General features: G+C 43.0%; 1 protein-coding gene across 1 annotated transcript in view; it reads left to right on the top strand.

The window, feature by feature from the left end:
* LOC133665422 (leucine-rich repeat-containing protein 52-like) overlaps window positions 1-14,663 on the top strand; it is a 30,841-nt gene extending 16,178 nt beyond the window's left edge. Inside the window, exon 2 of the mRNA XM_062070710.1 lies at window positions 12,226-14,663. Coding sequence (XP_061926694.1) covers window positions 12,226-12,545 — 320 coding nt within the window. The 3' untranslated portion in view covers window positions 12,546-14,663. The remainder of the gene's footprint in view (window positions 1-12,225) is intronic.
* Window positions 14,664-20,063: the final 5,400 nt, after the last annotated feature.

The following is a 20,063-nucleotide window of genomic DNA, read 5'->3' as shown; positions in this document are numbered from 1 at the left end:
CTGTCAATATAACTTTTTTAAAGATTTAAGTTGTATGCCTTTTTTGTGAAAGAAAACCCTGTTTTGTTATGGAAAAAACACAAAATATGCAATAGTTTCCCCCAATAATATATAAATATATATATATAGGGGCGGCGTGGCGAAGTTGGTAGAGTGGCCGTGCCAGCAATCGGAGGGTTGCTGGTTACTGGAGTTCAATCCCCACCTTCTACCATCCTAGTCATGTCCATTGTGTCCTTGGGCAAGACACTTCACCCTTGCTCCTGATGGCTGCTGGTTAGCACCTTGCATGGCAGCTCCCGCCATCAGTGTGTGAATGTGTGTGTGAATGGGTGAATGTGGAAATACTGTCAAAGCGCTTTGAGTACCTTGAAGGTAGAAAAGCGCTATACAAGTATAACCAATTTATCATTTATATATATATTTTATTATTATTATTATTATTATTTTTAATATTCCCCCAATAATATTTAAAACAAATATATTTAAAATGTGTCATTATTTTGTATTATTATTATTCAAGGTTTAAAATCTCTAGATCAACATTAGGTCTATCTGTCAATATAATGTTTTTAAAGATTTAAGTTGTATGCCTTTTTTGTGAAAGAAAACCCTGTTTTGTTATGGAAAAAACACAAAATATGCATATATATATATTTAATATTTAATATATATTTAATATAAATATAAATATATATATTTTTTTATTTATTTAATTTATTTATTTATTTTTTAATATTCCCCAATAATATTTTAAAGTGGAATATTTGTGATTATTTAATTATTGGAGCCTTAAAAATGTCAACTCATAACAACATTGATTTGAATTTGTTTTGTTTTTTTGAGCACTGACACAAAAAATTATTGGGGATCCAAAAGGGTCCTACTCATTAAAGTGTTAAAAAATTAATTATACATTTTTTTAACTGTTTACTTTAAACACAATCGTCTTGAGATCAACTTCAGATCCATCCGTCAATTATATCTTTTATTGTTGTTTATTTGTTTTTTTTTGTTCTTTTTAGGCTCTTCTTTAGAAAAAAACAACAAAAAAATGTTGTTTTTTATATGGCAAACACAAAATATTTTCCCCCAAAAAATATCTCAAAGTGGAATATTTAATGTGATGTAGTTGGAGCCTTGAATAGGTCAATAATTCATAATGACATTGATTTTGATTCATTATTATTTTTTAAAGAAAAGGACAGCCTGCACGGCAGCTTTGTGTTATTAGAGTCAACATTGCAACATTTTCTTGTCACATTTCACCCGTTTGCTCTTTTATACCACTTTTTATGTTTTTCATTTTTTTAATCGTATTTTTAGAATGTGCTTAGGGCCGTTAAAAAATTACCTGCGGGCCGCAAATGGCCCCCAAGCCGCACTTTGGACATCCCTGGCTTAACATGTACCACCTGTGAAATCTAATCACCTGCCAGCTGTGTCTCGCCATCCCGCACATGCCACGCCCCTGGCTGATGGTGCACCGCCCTCGACACCCTTGCCAGAGGCGGTGACCTTTGCTCCTGCAGGCGCGCTGACGCACTCCCTAGTAACTAGTATATCATGCCACCTAGTAAGTAGTATATCATGCCACCTAGTAACTAGTATATCATGCCACCTAGTAACTAGTATATCATGCAAAAACGCAGATTCCAACCATTGAAATACTTAATTTTCCCAGGTCTGCTCCAGACTGTACCTCATTCTCTCCCATTTTGTCTCCCGAACCAGTCTTAAAGAGTACACCGTGGGAACACTTTGAACGCCCTGGGGGGGGCGTTGGATGCGACGCACATTTTGGAGGCACCTGCGTTTGTGTCACCAAGCTCTCGTTATGTCTCATTTGGGTCTCATCTGGTTTGCACAACATGTCGGGCTTGTCTCCTCGGTTCAGAAGACGCATCACTGACAAGACCGACAAAGCTTTAGGAAGGAACCAACAGATTCTCCTCTGTGTTGTCCTTCTTGGTTAGATTAGCAGCTCTTATATAAGGGGAGCGTCTAGAAATAGAGCGGAGCAGGGATGGGGGTAGGCGAAAGGGAAAGCCCTCACGTTTGGATGCCAGTTCTTTCGGGAGGGGGGGGTGATGATACGGAGCCAGAGGGGTTTCCGTCTTAGCTGTCAGACACGTGCACAAATATTTGGAGACTGGGCATGAACGGGAAAGGGAAGTTAGTGCTAAGCATCCATTGTCAGGATCAGAGAAGGTTTGGAATCGTCTCCGTCGGTTGCAGGTGAGGTGAATTATACCGTGTACCATTGTCTTTGTGATTGTGAACTGGCATGTATTTGTATTTGGTCACAGAATCCTTTAGAGCAGGGGTGTCGAACTCATTTTAGATCGGGGGCCACGTGGGGAAAAATCTATTCCTAAGTGGGCCGGACTGGTAAAATCACAGCACGATAACTTAAAGGCCTACTGAAATGAGATTTTCTTATTTAAACGGGGATAGCAGATCCATTCTATGTGTCATACTTGATCATTTTGCGATATTGCCATATTTTTGCTGAAAGGATTTAGTATAGAACAACGACGATAAAGTTCGCAACTTTTGGTCGCTGAAAAAAAAAAAGCCTTGCCTGTACCGGAAGTAGCGTGATGTCACAGGAGGTAGGATTCCTCACAATTCCCCGTTGTTTACAATGGAGCGAGAGAGATTCGGACAGAGAAAGCGACGATTACCCCATTAATTTGAGCGAGGATGAAAGATTTGTGGATGAGGAACGTAAGAGTGAAGGACTAGAGTGCAGTGCAGGACGTATCTTTTTTCGCTCTGATCGTAACTTAGGTACAAGGGTTCATTGGATTCCACACTTTCTCATTTTTCTATTGTGGATCACGGATTTGTATTTTAAACCACTTCGGATACTATATCCTCTTGAAAATGAGAGTCGAGAACGCGAAATGGACATTCACAGTGACTTTTATCTCCACGACAATACATCGGCGAAGCACTTTAGCTACGGAGCTAACGTGATAGCATCGGGCTTAACTACAGATAGAAACTAAATAAATAAACCCCTGACTGGAAGGATAGACAGAAAATCAACAATACTATTAAACCATTGACCTGTAACTACACGGTTAATGCTTTCCAGCCTGGCGAAGCTTAACAATGCTGTTGCTAACGACGCCATTGAAGCTAACTTAGCTACGGGACCTCACATAGCTATGCTAAAAACATTAGCTATCCACCTACGCCAGCCAGCCCTCATCTGCTCATCAACACCCGTGCTCACCTGCGTTCCAGCGATCGACGGAGCGACGAAGGACTTCACCCGATCATCGATGCGGTCGGCGGCTCGCGTCGGATAGCGCGTCTGCTATCCTAGTCAAAGTCCTCCTGGTTGTGTTGCTGCAGCCAGCCGCTAATACACCGATCCCACCTACAGCTTTCTTCTTTGCAGTCTTCATTGTTCATTAAACAAATTGCAAAAGATTCACCAACACAGATGTCCAGAATACTGTGGAATTTTGCGATGAAAACAGAGCTTTTTGTATTGGATACAATGGTGTCCGAATACTTCCGTTTCAACCATTGACGTCACGCGCATACGTCATCATACATAGACGTTTTCAACCGGAAGTTTCGCGGGAAATTTAAAATTGCATAAGTTAACCCGGCCGTATTAGCATGTGTTGCAATGTTAAGATTTCATCATTGATATATAAACTATCAGACTGCGTGGTCGGTAGTAGTGGGTTTCAGTAGGCCTTTAGTAGTATTCAACCTTTATTTGTCGTTATTTATATTTTCTGAATAAATGATATGATAATGTTCATCAGTCAACTCATTGGTGTTCATTTTTAATCTATCAAGATAAAAAATTTTTTACAGTGTGATCATTTTCCTTGACTGATGTACTAACATCATGTGGTTTATTTTGTACATATGTAGCATCATCTACAAAGATACAAAGAATTGCTATTGTGACATCCAGTGGACACATTTAGAACAGCTGTTTCTTTCATTGAAAAATTTCAGGTTCATTTTTATACTTAGCAAACTCATCCCGCGGTTCGGATAAAACCTGTTCGGGGGCCTGATCCGGCCCTCGGGCCGTACATTTGACACCCCTGGATTAGAGACTATTTGGCGAGCGCCGTTTTGTCCTACTAATTTTGGCGGTCCTTGAACCCACCTGTACCCGGTGCGCCCTATAGTCCGAAAAATACTGTAGCATACCTTAGAGGTCATGAGCGCAGACTTCGTCTTTCTCCTCCGCCTGAAACCGCTGAAGTCATCTTCTTTGGCGCATGGCGGTCCGGCATTTTTGGGCCCCTTAGTGGTGGTGGATTTCCGTTCCAGGCAGCGGCTATTTCCTTTTTACGATGGCCGGTTGTTCATCTTAGGCTTTAGGGCTCCGTGTTGTGCATTTTCTTCTCCATGATGAGGGTGAGTCCATAGTGCGCTAATGGCTGACAGAATGATTGTGTGAGTGTGTTTTATTTAATGTTAATGATTTTATTGGTCCACCTTGACCTGTTTGGCAATTTCATTGGTCTGACAGGACAAGGATAGTTATTGGCGGCGTGTTAAGGTTGTGAACCCATAAATCCATAAATTAGCCATAGCATCGTATAAAGCACAGGTTTCAAAGTGTAGGAAAAGTGTAGCGGCTTGTAGTCCGAAAATGACGGTCATTGGCTAACACCGGCTGTCGACCACACTGACTGTCTTTGGATTTGCAATCTTCACTCTGTTCAGTCACATGGATGCGAATATATTAATATTTTCAGGTAAATTTGAAGAATATTTGCCATTAGCGCGGCCACCGCTGCCGCTCACTGCTCCCTTCACTTCCCAGGGGTGGAACAGGGGATGGGTCAAATGCAGAGGGTAATTTGACCACACCTAGTGTATGTGTGACTATTAGTGGTATTTTAACTTTAAACATTTTTTTATTATTGTTTTTGACAAGTTGGACTTTAATGCGCACATTACTTATGAAAAGCTATGGATATTTGGCTCGAGATCAGTGTAAAATTATTATCTTTACGAGTCCACTTAATTTGAACTTTGACTAAACTTCAGTACAACAGGTGTGTGACCCATTAATGGACACGTTCTGATTTTGAAGATTTGTTTCCAAAACTGTGACATGCAGTATACATACACAGTGATAATCATGCTAATCTGTCTAAATTGGGGCCCTAAGCAGAATTCTATATTTTCAATTATAAAATTTTTCGACCTTGTTAAATTTTATTGAAGTGAAACATTTGATACTTCTTCAATTCAAGTTAAATTTAATTTGATGCATGTTTTACACTAAAACTAATTTATTAGAAATACATTTTTCAAAAATACATATTTTTTGTGTGCAAAATAACAACTTTAAAGGGTAACCCTAACCTTAACCCACCGGGGACTAGGGGACTAGTTCCCTGTCATTCATTAACTGACCTTTTACAACAGCGGAGAAAGTCCCATAACAAGAAGATAGAGAAAAAGAAGAAGCTTAACGACTACAAAGGCGGACACGCGCACATTTTCAGGACTTATGCAGATCCGAAATACAGATCAGCAGGTACCGGAAGGTAAGAAAGGTTGCTTTTGCATAATATTGCGAAACAAAACGCCAGATATTATGTCTTACCTTATACACACACCATAATTATACTCGTATATTGAAGCACAGTACAATCCATCAAGCGGTGCGGCTTCATAGCTTACCAAAGTCGTACTAAAACCATTTAGATGGATTTTTGAGCACCGTGTGTAACATTCTATATTATCAATGGAACATATCAAATGTTGGTGTTGTTTACTTAAGTCATATTGCAGTCTACACGTATCTCTTATGCGTGACTGCCATCTACTGGCCACCCTTATCATTTCACCCTGTACTAAATAAAATTGCTTCGAGGTTGGTTAGCACAACCAAAATTATTCTGCACCGGGTTATAAGGCGCACTGTCGAGTTCTGAGAAAATGAAAGGATTTTAAAGGCCTACTGAAAGCCACTACTACCGACCACGCAGTCTGATAGTTTATATATCAATGATGAAATCTTAACACTGCAACACATGCCAATACGGCCGGGTTAGATTAGTAAAGTGCAATTTTAAATTTCCCGCGAAATATCCTGCTAAAAAAAGGTCTCAGTATGATGACGTTTGCGCGTGACGTCACGGATTGTAGCGGACATTTTGGGACAGCATTGTGGCCAGCTATTAAGTCGTCTGTTTTCATCGCAAAATTCCACAGTATTCTGGACATCTGTGTTGTTGAATCTTTTGCAATTTGTTTAATGAACAATGGAGATAGCAAAGAAGAAAGCTGTAGGTGGGAAGCGGTGTATTAGCGGACGGCTGCAGCAACACAAACGTAGCGGCTACGTCGTAGCCGGTGTTTCATTGTTTACATTCCCGAACGATGACAGTCAAGCTTTACCATTGGCCTGTGGAGAACTGGGAGAACAGAGACTCTTACCAGGAGGACTTTGAGTTGGATACGCATGCTTGTGGAAATGGGACAACAGAGACTCTTACCAGGAGGACTTTGACTTGGATACGCGCTACCGTGAGTATGCAGCTGCGACTTCCAAACATTTGATCGCTTGCCCGTACGTGCGTGCCGCTATGTGCATGTCACGTACGTGACTTTGGGGAAATATATGTGCTGTATGAACTTTGCGGAGGTGAACGGTACTTTGGGCTGTGGGATTGAGTGTGTTGTGCGGGTGTTTGATTTGTATTGGCGGGTTATATGGACGGGAGGGGGGAGGTGTTTGTTAAGCGGGATTAATTTGTGGCATATTAAATATAAGCCTGGTTGTGTTGTGGCTAATAGAGTATATATATATGTCTTGTGTTTATTTACTGTTTTAGTCATTCCCAGCTGAATATCAGGTCTCACCCGCCTCTCACAGCATCTTCCCTATCTGAATCTGTGCATCGGTTGGGGACATCTCTGCGCTGCTGACCCATCTCCACTCGGGACGGTTTCCTGCTGGCCCCACTATGGACTGGACTCTCGCTGATGTGTTGGATCCACTGTGGACTGGACTTTCACAAAATTATGTCAGACCCACTCGACCATACTTGCCAACCTTGAGACCTCCAATATCGGGAGGTGTGTGGGGGGGGGGGGGAGTTGTTTGGGGGCGGGGGGTGTGGTTGGGGGCGTGGTTATATACAGCTAGAATTCACCAACTCGAGTATTTCATATATATTTCATTATATATATATATATATATATATTTTTTTTTTTAATTATATATATATATATATATATATATATATATATATATATATATATATATATATATATATGTATGAAATACTTGACTTTCAGTGAATTCTAGCTATATATATATATATATATATATATATATATATATATATATATATATATATATATATATATATATATATATATATATATATATATATATATATATATATACTTTTTAATTTTATTTACATAGAAAAAAAAACAAAAAACTTGAATTTCAGTGTTCCAGTGGCTATCCATTAGATGGCAGTATTGTCCTGTTTAACTTCTCCGTTCATGATGAGTATATCATTTCGGCCGCCATGTCTGTAATTTCCTCGTTCTTCTGCTTCGTCTCCTTGTTGTGTGCGCAGTTGTGCACTCTCTAAAAGCCCTAGATGTTATGACGTCTTTGGGCAGGCAAGCTGTTTATTTTGTGGGAAAGCGGACGTGAGAACAGGCTGTCCCCACTCAGGTCCGCATTGAGCTGGAGGGGGCGTGGCCTCCAGCTCCGGCTGAATACCGGGAGTTTGTCGGGAGAAAATCTCTGCCGGGAGGTTGTCGGGAGAGGCGCTGAATATCGGGATTCTCCCGCTAAAAACGGGAGGGTTGGCAAGTATGCACTCGACATCCATTGCTTTCGGTCTCCCTTAGAGGGGGGGGGGTTACCCACATATGCGGTCCTCTCCAAGGTTTCTCATAGTCATTCACATTGACGTCCCACTGGGGTGAGTTTTTCCTTGCCCGTATGTGGGCTCTGTACCGAGGATGTCGTTGTGGCTTGTGCAGCCCTTTGAGACACTTGTGATTCAGGGCTATATAAATAAACATTGATTGATTGATTGATTGAATCGCTTCCACTGCCCTCTAGTCCTTCACTCTCACTTTCCTCATCCACGAATCTTTCATCCTCGCTCAAATTAATGGGGAAATCGCTCTCGCTGCTTGTGGCCATGATTGTAAACAATGTGCAGATGTGAGGAGCTCCACAACCTGTGACGTCACGCTACTTCCGGTACAAGCAAGGCTTTTTTTTATCAACGACCAAAAGTTGCGAACTTTATCGTCGATGTTCTCTACTAAATCCTTTCAGCAAAAATATGGCAATACCGCGAAATGATCAAGTATGACACATAGAATGGACCTGCTATCCCCGTTTAAATAAGAAAATCTCATTTCAGTAGGCCTTTAAGTGTGCCTTACAATACTCGTAAACATTTATAAAGTTTCTGTCGTCAGATATTACAAAATGTATAAAGATTGAGTCATTCTGACTTTAAATTATCGCGGTAGAATAGCACTCACTTTAATTTTTTTCCCGTGAAATAAACAATCATTCTGCTGTCACCACCCCAGCAAATGATGGCAGAGAAATGAGAGCTGGCGTGTCTTTGGGCTGTTGTTGCAAATAGAGTGTCACAGGAAACCCTGAGTGGAAAATTCTTCAGCTACCCTCTGGGAATTCCCTCCAAGGGAATAAATCTGTGTGTGTGTGGGTTGGGGGAAGCTATCATGATGTGTTTTCCCCAATCAATGCCAACTGTAGGAAAAAGCTGAGTTAATCAGTTTAAAACTAACAAACACGCCTCAGAAAATATGTACTGTACATCTAATGTAGTTCCTTGGCAGCAGACAATCTCTATTTAGATTTGTAAAAAAAAATGTCTGCAAGGTCTCAGTCTTAGTCAGTCCCTTTTAATCTCACACAGAAGCCGGCGTCACGCTCGATCCTCTAAGCAAGAAAAGGGCTTTGAATAATTCATCCTCGGTATTTTGTGTGTGTGTGTGTGTGTAATTTATTGCAGCGTGAAGTCGAGCGTGTGCTACACGCAAAGCCGGTTGTTTTCATGACAAAGAAGGTAAACGTCGTTATGCACGCGCAATCTCGCCACACGACTGGTGAAATTGGTCGCAAAACATTACGCAACTCCGAAATTATTCATCGCGCGCTCTTCCATGTAACCTCGGAGATGCTGTTAATAGTTGATCAGAACAGGCGTGTTTCACCCCCCAAAAAAACAGATAAAAACTTGCAGCTGGGTTTGGTTCTTAGAGTTTTCCAGGCTCGTTAAAACTCTCACGCAAAGTTCTGATCTTGTAATGAGATCTAACTGTTCATCCTTGTAAGCGTTTTGGACATCCACTATATTGCCAAAAGTATTTGGCCACCTGCCTTGACTCACATATGAACTTGAAGTGCCATCCCATTCCTCACCCATAGGGATTTAATACGATGTCGGTCCACCTTTTGCAGCTAATACAGCTTCAACTCTTCTGGGAAGGCTGTCCACAAGGTTGCGGAGTGTGTTTATAGTCTGAGTTTTCCACCAGTCTTCCAAAAAGCGCATTGGTGAGGTCACACACTGATGTTGGTCGAAAAGGCCTGGCTCTCAGTCTTTGTTCTAATTCATCCCAAAGGTGTTCTATTGGGTTCAGGTCAGGACTCTGTGCAGGCCAGTCAAGTTCATCCACACCAGACTATGTCATCCATGTCTTTATGGACCTTGCTTTGTGCACTGGTGCACAGTCATGTTGGAAGAGGAAATGGCCCGCTCCAAGAGTTGGGCTTGGCCCCTTAGTACCAGTGAAAGGAACTTTGAATGCTCCAGGACATCCAAACATTTTGGACAATTCCATGCTCCCAACCTTGTGGGAACAGTTTGGAGCGGGCCCCTTCCTCTTCCAACATGTCTCATAGGTGCTATTTTGGGTACTTATATACTTATATACACACCATAATAATATCCGTATGTTGAAGCACAGTACGTCCGACTATAGTAGCCGCAATGCGCCGAAGATCCATCAACGGCACGGCTTCGTAGTTTACCAAAGTCATACTAAAACATTTTGACAGATTTTCTAGCGCCGTGTGTATTTTTTTTTTTTACTCTCAATGAAACATCAAAGTTTCGGGCTTTCTTGCTAGTCATTTATTGAACAGGCGTCATCAACCTGCAGTCCACACGTATCGCTTATGGGTGACTGCCATCTACTGGTCACACTTACTCATTACACCATGTACCACATAAAATTGCTTTGAGGTCGGTAAGCACATCCAGAATGAATCCGTACATTAGGCGCACCGGGTTATAAGGCGCACGTCGATTTTGGAGAAATTGAAAGGATTTTAAGTGCACCTAATAGTCCGAAAAATACGGATAATAATACAGGTATTATTATGGTGTGTGTGTATAAGGACCCCAAAACGGCACCAATTAGGAGACATCAACTGGTGTTTTGTTTCGCAATAGGACGAGGAATTGCTAAACACGCTTCACTACACGCCGTAGCTCACCAGCGTCAAAATGATAACAAACGCCATTGGTGAATCTACACCTAACATCCACTGTAACGACGTGGTATCGGATTGATACCCAAATTTGTGGTATCATCCAAAACTAATGTAAAGCATCCAAACAACAGAAGAATAAGTGATTATTACATTTGAACAGAAGTGTAGATAGAACATGTTAAAAGAGAAAGGAAGCAGATATTAACAGTAAACGAGCAATTAGATTAATAATCCGTTTTTACAGTTTGTCCCTCATAATGTTGACAAAATAATAGAATGATAAATGACACAATATGTTACTGCATACGTCAGCAGACTAATTAGGAGCCTTTGTTTGTTTACTTACTAGTAAAAGACACATTTTCTGGTATGTTCACTAGTTATTTAAGGACATCCATCCATCCATCTTTTTCCGCTTATCCGAATTCGGGTCGCGGGGGCAGCAGCCTAAGCAGGGAAACCCAGACTTCCCTCTCCCCAGCCACTTCGTCGAGCTCCTCCTCCTGCTAACGTGATAGCATCGTGCTTAAATGCAGATAGAAACAAAAGAAATAAACCCCTGACTGGAAGGATAGACAGAAAATCAACAATACTATTAAACCATGGACATGTAACTACACGGTTAATGCTTTCCAGCCTGGCGAAGCTTAACAATGCTGTTGCTAACGACACCATTGAAGCTAACTTAGCTACGGGACCTCGTCAGAGCTATGATAAAAACATTTGCGCTCCAAGTACGCCAGCCCTCATCTGCTCATCAACACCCGTGCTCACCTGCGTTCCAGCGATTGACGGAGTGACAAAGGACTTCACCCGATCATAGATGCGGTTGGCGGCTAGCATCGGATAGCGCGTCTGCTATCCATCTCAAAGTCCTCCTGGTTGTGTTGCTGTAGTTCGCCGCTAATACACCAATCCCACCTACAGCTTTCTTCTTTGCAGTCTTCATTGTTCATTAAACAAATTGCAAAAGATTCACCAACACAGATGTCCAGAATACTGTGGAATTTTGCAATGAAAACTTTTTGTATTGGATTCAATGGGCTCCGAATACTTCCGTTTCAACCGTTGACGTCACGCGCAAACGTCATCATATCGAAACGTTTTCAGCCGGAAGTTTGCCGGGAAATTCAAAATGTCACTTTAAAAGTTAACCCGGCCGTATTGGCATGTGTTGCAATGTTAAGATTTCATCATTGATATATAAACTATCAGACTGCGTGGTCGGTAGTAGTGGCTTTCAGTAGGCCTTTAATAAACTAAACTGAACTAAAATTATATGTTGACGTAGGATGGTAACAATATGTTTTTTTTTTTGCAGTGCATCACACTGATAAGTGATTCTAATGTTTCTCTACCTGCATGAGAGAAAACATAATAGTGGAAGTCGCTTCCTAGCAGCTCCACTGTAGACACGGCACAAGAACCCAGCGTGCAGGTTTAACAAAGTTTTAATGTTTTCAAACAGATTTTTCGACTGCTTACTGTTAAAGACAACAGATGATTAGATTAACACGTACCACCTGTGGAATCTAATCAACTGCCAGCTGTGTCTCGCCGTCCCGCACATGCCCCGCCTCTAGCTGATGGTGCTCCGCCCTCGACACCATTGCCAGAGGCGGTGACCTTTGCTCCTGCATGCAATAAGATGCTCTGATATTCTGCTCTCACCTGAGTCCTCTTATCCCGGTCTATTGTCTATGTTACAGACGAGGGCCAGACCGTGTGCGCTTCCCCGGACGACCTGGAGGACCGTCGTCTCGGCGAGATGGGGATCCAACTACGGACGTTGTGTCACCCCACTCTGGGCTCCTGGGACTACCTTTTCTTCGTGATCATCGGCTTCGTCATCTTCGCCGCGGGCACCGTGTCGGCCTGGGTAATGGGGGTCATCATGGTGCTCTACGAGCGCTACATCAAAAAGAAGGACGAGCAGCTGGAACTGGACGAGGGGGACGAGGGGGGGATGGGCCGGACCGCACGGGCCAGGAGTGACCACGGGGATGCTTTGTTAAAACACACTGTATAGGGGTTCTTTGTTAAAACACACTGTATAGGGGTTCTTTGTTAAAACACACTGTATAGGGGTTCTTTGTTAAAACACACTGTATAGGGGTTCTTTGTTAAAACACACTGTATAGGGGTTTTTGGCCTCTTTTTTTTCTCACTTTGGATTGTCACTGTGACAGTTTGCGACTTTTTTGATAGGTTGATTGGGAAGTGTCTGACTGACAAGGAGGATGTGAGTCAAGCCGGTTCCCTCCAAGCTTGTATGACCATTTAGGGTACAGCCATTGTTGTGTACAAGTTGATAACTTATATTTTGAGCGTCAGATGGCGACCTACCTCGCAAACACTGCCAGATCTATCAAGGTACAATCGAAATGTCCCTTCTGGTACTCATGGACCACATAGGGCTTATTGCTGGACTCCTGTATAAAACTTGTACCTTTTCCAGGGCCCAAGAGCTATATGCATGTTTCAAAAGCAGTACTTTTTTAGGGTACCACACCAGCGACAAACTGTTATCTGCTGCGAGAGATTAGTACAATCAATCAAAAAAAAAAAAAAAAAAGCTACACTAAATTGCCAAAAGTATTTGGCCACCCATCCAATTGATTAGAATCAGATGTCTTAAGGCAGGGGTGTCCAAAGTGCGGCCCGGGGACCATTTGGGGCCCACAGCCAGTAGTTTACCGGCCCGCCACACGTTCTGGAAATGCTATTGCAAAAATAAAAAAATAAAAATAAAAAAAGTGGAATGAGGTTAAATCTGACTAGAAAAAGTTGCAATGTTGACACAAAGCTGCCATGCAGGCTGTTTTTTTTCTTTTTTTGCCATTTCTTAATAAAAAAGAAAAAAATAACTCAATGTTATAATGAATTATTGACCTATTCAAGGCTCCAATTATTTCAAATATTTAACTTTAAAATGTTTTATGTGGAAAATATTGTCACGAGGGGGGGGGTCGCAGCGTGCTGCGGGGTTGTTCTTCCAGTGCAAAGACGGCTCCGGGCGACAGCGTGAAGGTAGGCTTGGATTTATTTAACATAAATAAATCACTACCATAACCACAAAAATACAACAAAAAAGGCAAGCGTGCCTAAAACACAAATGAAGCTGCTAGTTAACAGAAACTATGACATGGACTATGAAAACTTACTTGGTCAGAATGATACCTGAACTGGTGTGACATAAAGACAATGAACGCAGAACGAGTGAACAGAAAGAAAGACTTAAATAACACAGACATGATTAACAACAGGTGCGTGACTCAAAACGTGAAACAGGTGCGTGACATGACAGGTGAAAACTAATGGGTGACCATGGAAACCAAACCAAACAAGGAAGTGACACCAGGAACTAAAAAAAAAGAGTCCACAAAACAAACAGCACATGGCCAAACAAAAACATGATCAACAGAAATGACAGAGCCCCTCCCTTAAGGACAGATCCCAGATGTCCAAAAACAAAAAAAACAAGGCAGGATCAAGAGTCATGGGAGGGCGGGAGGGGGACATGGCGGTGGGTCGCCAGACCAGGTGTCCCCGAATCCACCGGGGCAGAGTCAGGTGGCGGCGGCGGGTAGACCGCCGCTGAACCTGACGAGGTGGGCGACCTGCGAATGGCCACATTCGTGGCAGACGAGGAGGTCGGCGCACCTGGCGTGGCGGACGCCAATGGAATGGCCACATCCTTGGCCGACGAGGAGGTGGGCGCGTTGTCGTGGCAGGCGGCGAAGCTTGGCGTGGTGCGTCAGGCGGCAAAGCTTGGCGTGGGGGGGTCTTTGTCTTGGCATGGGTGGTCTTGGTCTTGGCATGGGTGGTCTTGGCCTTGGCGGTCTTGGTCTTTGCAGCGTGGGTCATGGTCTTGGCAGCGTGGGTCATGGTCTTGGCAGCGTGGGTCATGGTCTTGGCATGGTTGGTCTTGGTGTTGGCAGGGTTGGTCTTGGACTTGGACTTGGTCTTGGCATGGTTGGTCTTGGACTTGGTCTTGGCATGGTTGGTCTTAGACTTGGCATGGTTGGTCTTGGACTTGGCATGGTTGGTCTTGGACTTGGTCTTGGTCTAGGCGAGGGTCTTGGTCTTGGCGTGGTGCAGGAACCGGAGCTTGGCGTCGTGGTGCAGGAACCGGAGCTTGGCGTCGTGGTGCAGGAACCGGAGCTTGGCGCCGTGGTGCAGGAACCAGAGCTTGGCGTCGTGGTGCAGGAACCAGAGCTTGGCGTCGTGGTGCAGGAACCAGAGCTTGGCGTCGTGGTGCAGGAACCAGAGCTTGGCGTCGTGGTGCAGGAACCAGAGCTTGGCGTCGTGGTGCAGGAACCGGAGCTTGGCCGCGTGGTGCAGGAACTGGAGCTTGGCCGCGTGGAGCTGGTACTGGCAGCACTGGAGCTTGGCGTGGAGGAACTTGACGTGGTGCAGGTGGCCTAGCTGGGGGTTGCTGCTTGTCAGGCCGAAAGACCGGTGGTGGTGGACGGGCCGGACGTTGCTGCCTGGCTGGGTGCAGCTGAGTCACCCCACTATTACAGCACCTGGCCCTAGCCCCCCCCCCCCCTCAAGGAGCGGATACCAGACGCGCTCCCCGTCTGGAACCGTTTTTTGGGGTGGGTGGAGGGAGGTCAGGAGGGGGGCAGAATCCTCCCCATTAAATTGTCCAAAATGTCTATTCACCACCTCCACTTTAGACTGGGTATGAAAAAATCTAAATTTAGAAAAAAAACTTCTCAAAAGGATTTTTTTTTTAAACAAAGTCCTTAGTGGGCGGCTGACAGAGGGTGTAAATAGAATCAAAAAAAAATTATTGGTCTCTGACGTCATGACCAGTGGGTGGGATGACGTCATCAGCACGGGTCTCCTGCGGCGGCGAGGAAGACTGGGCTGGTTGGGGAATCCTGTGGTCTGGAGGAGGATCCTGGGGGAACGACGCGCCATGCTGGCGAAAAGAAGCCTTTCTGGCTGGCCTCCATCTTCGCCAGCGCGTCTCCATCACCTCCTCATGGCTCGTCTGCGGAAGAACGTCTGCTGCGTTCATTCTGTCACGAGGGGGGGTCGCAGCGTGTTGCGGGGTTGTTCTTCCAGTGCAAAGACGGCTCCGGACGACAGCGTAAAGGTAGGCTTGGATTTATTTAACATAAATAAATCACTACCATAACCACAAAAATACAACAAAAAAGGCAAGCGTGCCTAAAACACAAACAAAGCTGCTAGTTAACAGAAACTATGACATGGACTATGAAAACTTACTTGGTCAGAATGATACCTGAACTGGTGTGACATAAAGACAATGAACGCAGAACGAGTGAACAGAAAGAAAGACTTAAATAACACAGACATGATTAACAACAGGTGCGTGACTCAAAACGTGAAACAGGTGCGTGACATGACAGGTGAAAACTAATGGGTGACCATGGAAACCAAACCAAACAAGGAAGTGACACCAGGAACTAAAAAAAGAGTCCACAAAACAAACAGCACATGGCCAAACAAAAACATGATCAACAGACATGACAAATATTGTGTGGTTGCCATACAAAAACATAAATGTTTTCTTTTACAAAAGAGCATAAAACAAACAAAATAATAGTTCAAACGTAAAATCGACAGATATATCTGAAGTTGATCTCGTAACTTAAGAGTTGAAAGTAAAAAAAAAACTAATAAAAATGTATCACTTTATGATACAAACCTTTTGGGTCCCAAATATATTTAATGGGATTTTATTTGTCTTCACACTGTGATTACTCGAAAATAATAATGAATGGTGTCCTGCATTATTGATCTTTTTAAGGCTCTAATTTTTTTTTTCTGTCTTGCCACTGGTGAGGGCGGTCGCATCTCTCTCCGCTCCCTCCTTCCCTCCCTGCTTGCTCTCTTTGTTTTTGTCTTGTTTGAACTATTTTGAAGCCTCTTTTCTTGAGCTGTCCTCAAATCTAAACATCAAAATGAATTTGATCAACTGGACTCTCGACGCAATTGACACAGTCTTTTCGACAAGGAAAAGAGGCTCGGGGGAGCCTGGCTGCCCTGATGGAACCATTGCTGCGGGGTACGTGAGAGATTCCTGGAATACTTGGAGAATCATGTGCCTCTCAGTCCTTTCCATCGAGGACGTGGAAGACATCTACCTATTTGGAGCTGTGATCGCAGGGCATTTGCTGATTGGGCTGGGCATTGCTCTGGTGTATCGTCAAATTCGGAAGACGATGGCAGCCACTCAAGGGGCCAACAGGCTGTTCAACGCAATGGAAGGAATGGGTCGTGCTGTGGGATCACAGACTGGAGCGATTGCTGATTTGAATCGCAAGGTAGATTCGATCTTGATGATGTTACAGAAAGAATAAATTGGAATTGTCAGAGCCAGCATATAGAGCAGGAATGTCATTGTTTTGACTGCTCGAAGAAAAAAACAACATCTTAATCTACGATTTGACTCCCTCGAATGGCCTTGAGGAACAGGCTGTTTGAAAACACACCCCCGAGGACTCCTCAAAGATGGACGCTTTTGACCTTTCCCTTTTCTTCAAAAGCACCTGGGTCGGACTCTTGAACTCTTGAACTCTTGGGGCCGGCCTCGGCCCATAAAGACAATCCAACATCTCACCCAAGTTAATTGGGCATACATGCACGCACATACCCTTCCCCAATCAACGCCTTCACCAATGCTTTATTCCTCCGGGGTTGTGGGGGCCGAGCAGCGCTTAACAGCAGCTGCTGGCCTCCAAGGTCCTGTTGGATGACCTTGTTGCGAGTTTGTTGTGATTAAATGTACCTTGTTTATGTGTGCCATGCTATGTGAGGTTTTTTTTCCTCGGACTCAGTCTGGACCATTCCTGAGGGTCCAGCCTCAGACTGATATTTTTTTTTACTTCCACCCTCCCCCCAATGTCACCTTTTTCCCACCTTTTTGAGGAGCGCCTAAGTGAGGCTGATCCGTTGGCGGTCCCGTCTTGTCTCCCTGTAACGTATGTCTGCTCTTAGCGGGATTGTGCCGAAAATGTAATTTCAGTTCTTATGTGTCTTGTACATGTAAGAATGGACAATAAAGCTGATTGATTGATTGATTGATTACTTCACATCAAACATTGCTTTTTCAATGTTTTGGGCAGTGGGGGAAATACTGCATATTTCAGTTTTATTATAAAAAAAAAAGTTGTCTTCGACAGAAAAGGCATAAAACCTTTTTGGTTTTTTTAACTTTATTTCAACCTGAAGTTGATATACTGTAGAGATTTACTGTAAGCGTTAAAATATATATATATATATAATAATTCCACTTGTTTTTTTTACATTTTAATGACTTAAACCCTTTATGGTCCCCGGGAGCCCTAAAGGTAAAAAAAAACAAAATCCATATATTTTGTTATGGTTTGAAAATGAAAAATATCAAAATGGCCCCCGCATGCTTTAATTTTTCCATGTGCGGCCCTCAGTGGAAAAAGTTTGGACACCCCTGTGTTAAGGTGTATAAAAAATCAAGCACTTAGGCATGGAGACTCTTTCTACAAATACAGGCCAATTCCATGCTCCAAACCTTGTGCGAACAGTTTGGAGCGGGCCCCTTCCTCTTCCAACATGACTGTGCACCAGTGCACAAAGCAAGGTCCATAAAGACATGGATGACAGAGTCTGGTGTGGATGAACTTGACTGGCCTGCACAGAGTCCTGACCTGAACCCGATAGAACACCTTTGGGATGAATTAGAATGGAGACTGAGAGCCAGGCCTTCTCCACCAACATCAGTGTGTGACCTCACCAATGCGCTTTTGGAAGAATGGTCGCAAATTCCTATAAGCACACTCCGCAGCTTTGTGGACAGCCTTCCCAGAAGAGTTGAAGCTGTAATAGCTGCAAAAGGTGGACCGACATCATATTGAACCCTATGGGTTAGGAATGGGATGGCACTTCAAGTTCATATGTGAGTCAAGGCAAGTGGCCAAATACTTTTGGCAATATAGTGTATATATGAAGTAGACGACCAAATAATATGGAAAGCAATGTTGCAATAAAAGCAATTTTTATGATTGGAAAAAAACACTTGTTTGTTTGTTTTTTACTTCAAAACAGTGGCAGTCAGTGCTGATGTGGTAGTTTTTTTGCTTGAAGGGGAACTGCACTTTTTTTTTTTTTTTATTCACAATCCTCATGTAAGACATATGTTTTTCTTTTTTTTATTGCATTCTAAATAGTAAATAAATGCGACGGAGCCAATGTGAGTCCCTCTAAAAAGCGCTCTAAAAACATCCAAACAACTCCATTAAAGGCCTACTGAAACCCACTACTACCGACCACGCAGTCTGATAGTTTATATATCAATGATGAAATCTTAACATTGCAACACATGCCAATACGGCCGGGTTAACTTATAAAGTGAAATTTTAAATTTCCCGCTAAACTTCCGGTTGAAAACGTCTAGGTATGATGACGTATGCGCGTGACGTCAATCGTTGAAACGGAAGTATTCGGCCCCATTGAATCCAATACAAAAAGCTCTGTTTTCATCTCAAAATTCCACAGTATTCTGGACATCTGTGTTGGTGAATCTTTTGCAATTTGTTTAATGAACAATGAAGACTGCAAAGAAGAAAGTTGTAGGTGGGATCGGTGTATTAGCGGCTGGCTGTAGCAACACAACCAGGAGGACTTTGAGATGGATAGCAGACGCGCTAGCCGCCGACCTCACCTTGACTTCCTCCGTCTCCGGGCCGCCGACCGCATCTATGATCGGGTGAAGTCTTTCGTCGCTCAGTCGATCGCTGGAACGCAGTTGAGCACGGGTGTTGATGAGCAGATGAGGGCTGGCTGGCGTAGGTGAATGTTTTTGGCATAGCTCTGTGAGGTCCCGTTGCTAAGTTAGCTTCAATGGCGTCGTTAGCAACAGCATTGTTAAGCTTCGCCAGGCTGGAAAGCATTAACCGTGTAGTTACATGTCCATGGTTTAATAGTATTGATGATTCAATTCAATTTTCAATTCAATTTATTTATTTCGTACTTGGATGTGTACATTTCAACAACATTTCAGCAATCTCACATACCTTACTGCATTCAATACACAGCCATGTCGAAAAGGAACAGGATGAAGAAAATCTTATATTTCCTGCCCCTTCGCACAAAAGAAACATTTTCTTGGTATTTCTTTGCCGGTAGTGCATTAGAACATCCAATGCAACAAATCAATACAAAACAATATATCACATATGCACACACAGGCACCCACACCCACACGCACCCACCCACCAGGGGCGTAGACTCTAGAGTAGTAAAAAAGGCTACAGGACATGTATGACCCAGTTGACAAAAAAAGTTATTGTTGCCTAAAAACTACAAGTTTGTACCCCTACCCAGTGCACACACTCATAGAAATTAATAGAACAAACAATCAATGAAAAGAATAAACAAGCAAGATAAGTTGAACAAAAAATAAATAAACAAAACAAAAACTGAAAAAATAAGGCAATCACTCAAACCAAACAAACTGAAAAAGAACAAGGCAATCATCCAAACCAAACAAACTGAAAAAGAATAAGGTAATCATTCAAACCAAACAAAACTG

This window comes from Entelurus aequoreus, linkage group LG14 (genome assembly GCF_033978785.1).
Source record: "Entelurus aequoreus isolate RoL-2023_Sb linkage group LG14, RoL_Eaeq_v1.1, whole genome shotgun sequence".
NCBI classification, from domain to species: domain Eukaryota; kingdom Metazoa; phylum Chordata; class Actinopteri; order Syngnathiformes; family Syngnathidae; genus Entelurus; species Entelurus aequoreus.
This window is presented reverse-complemented; position numbering and strand designations above follow the sequence as displayed.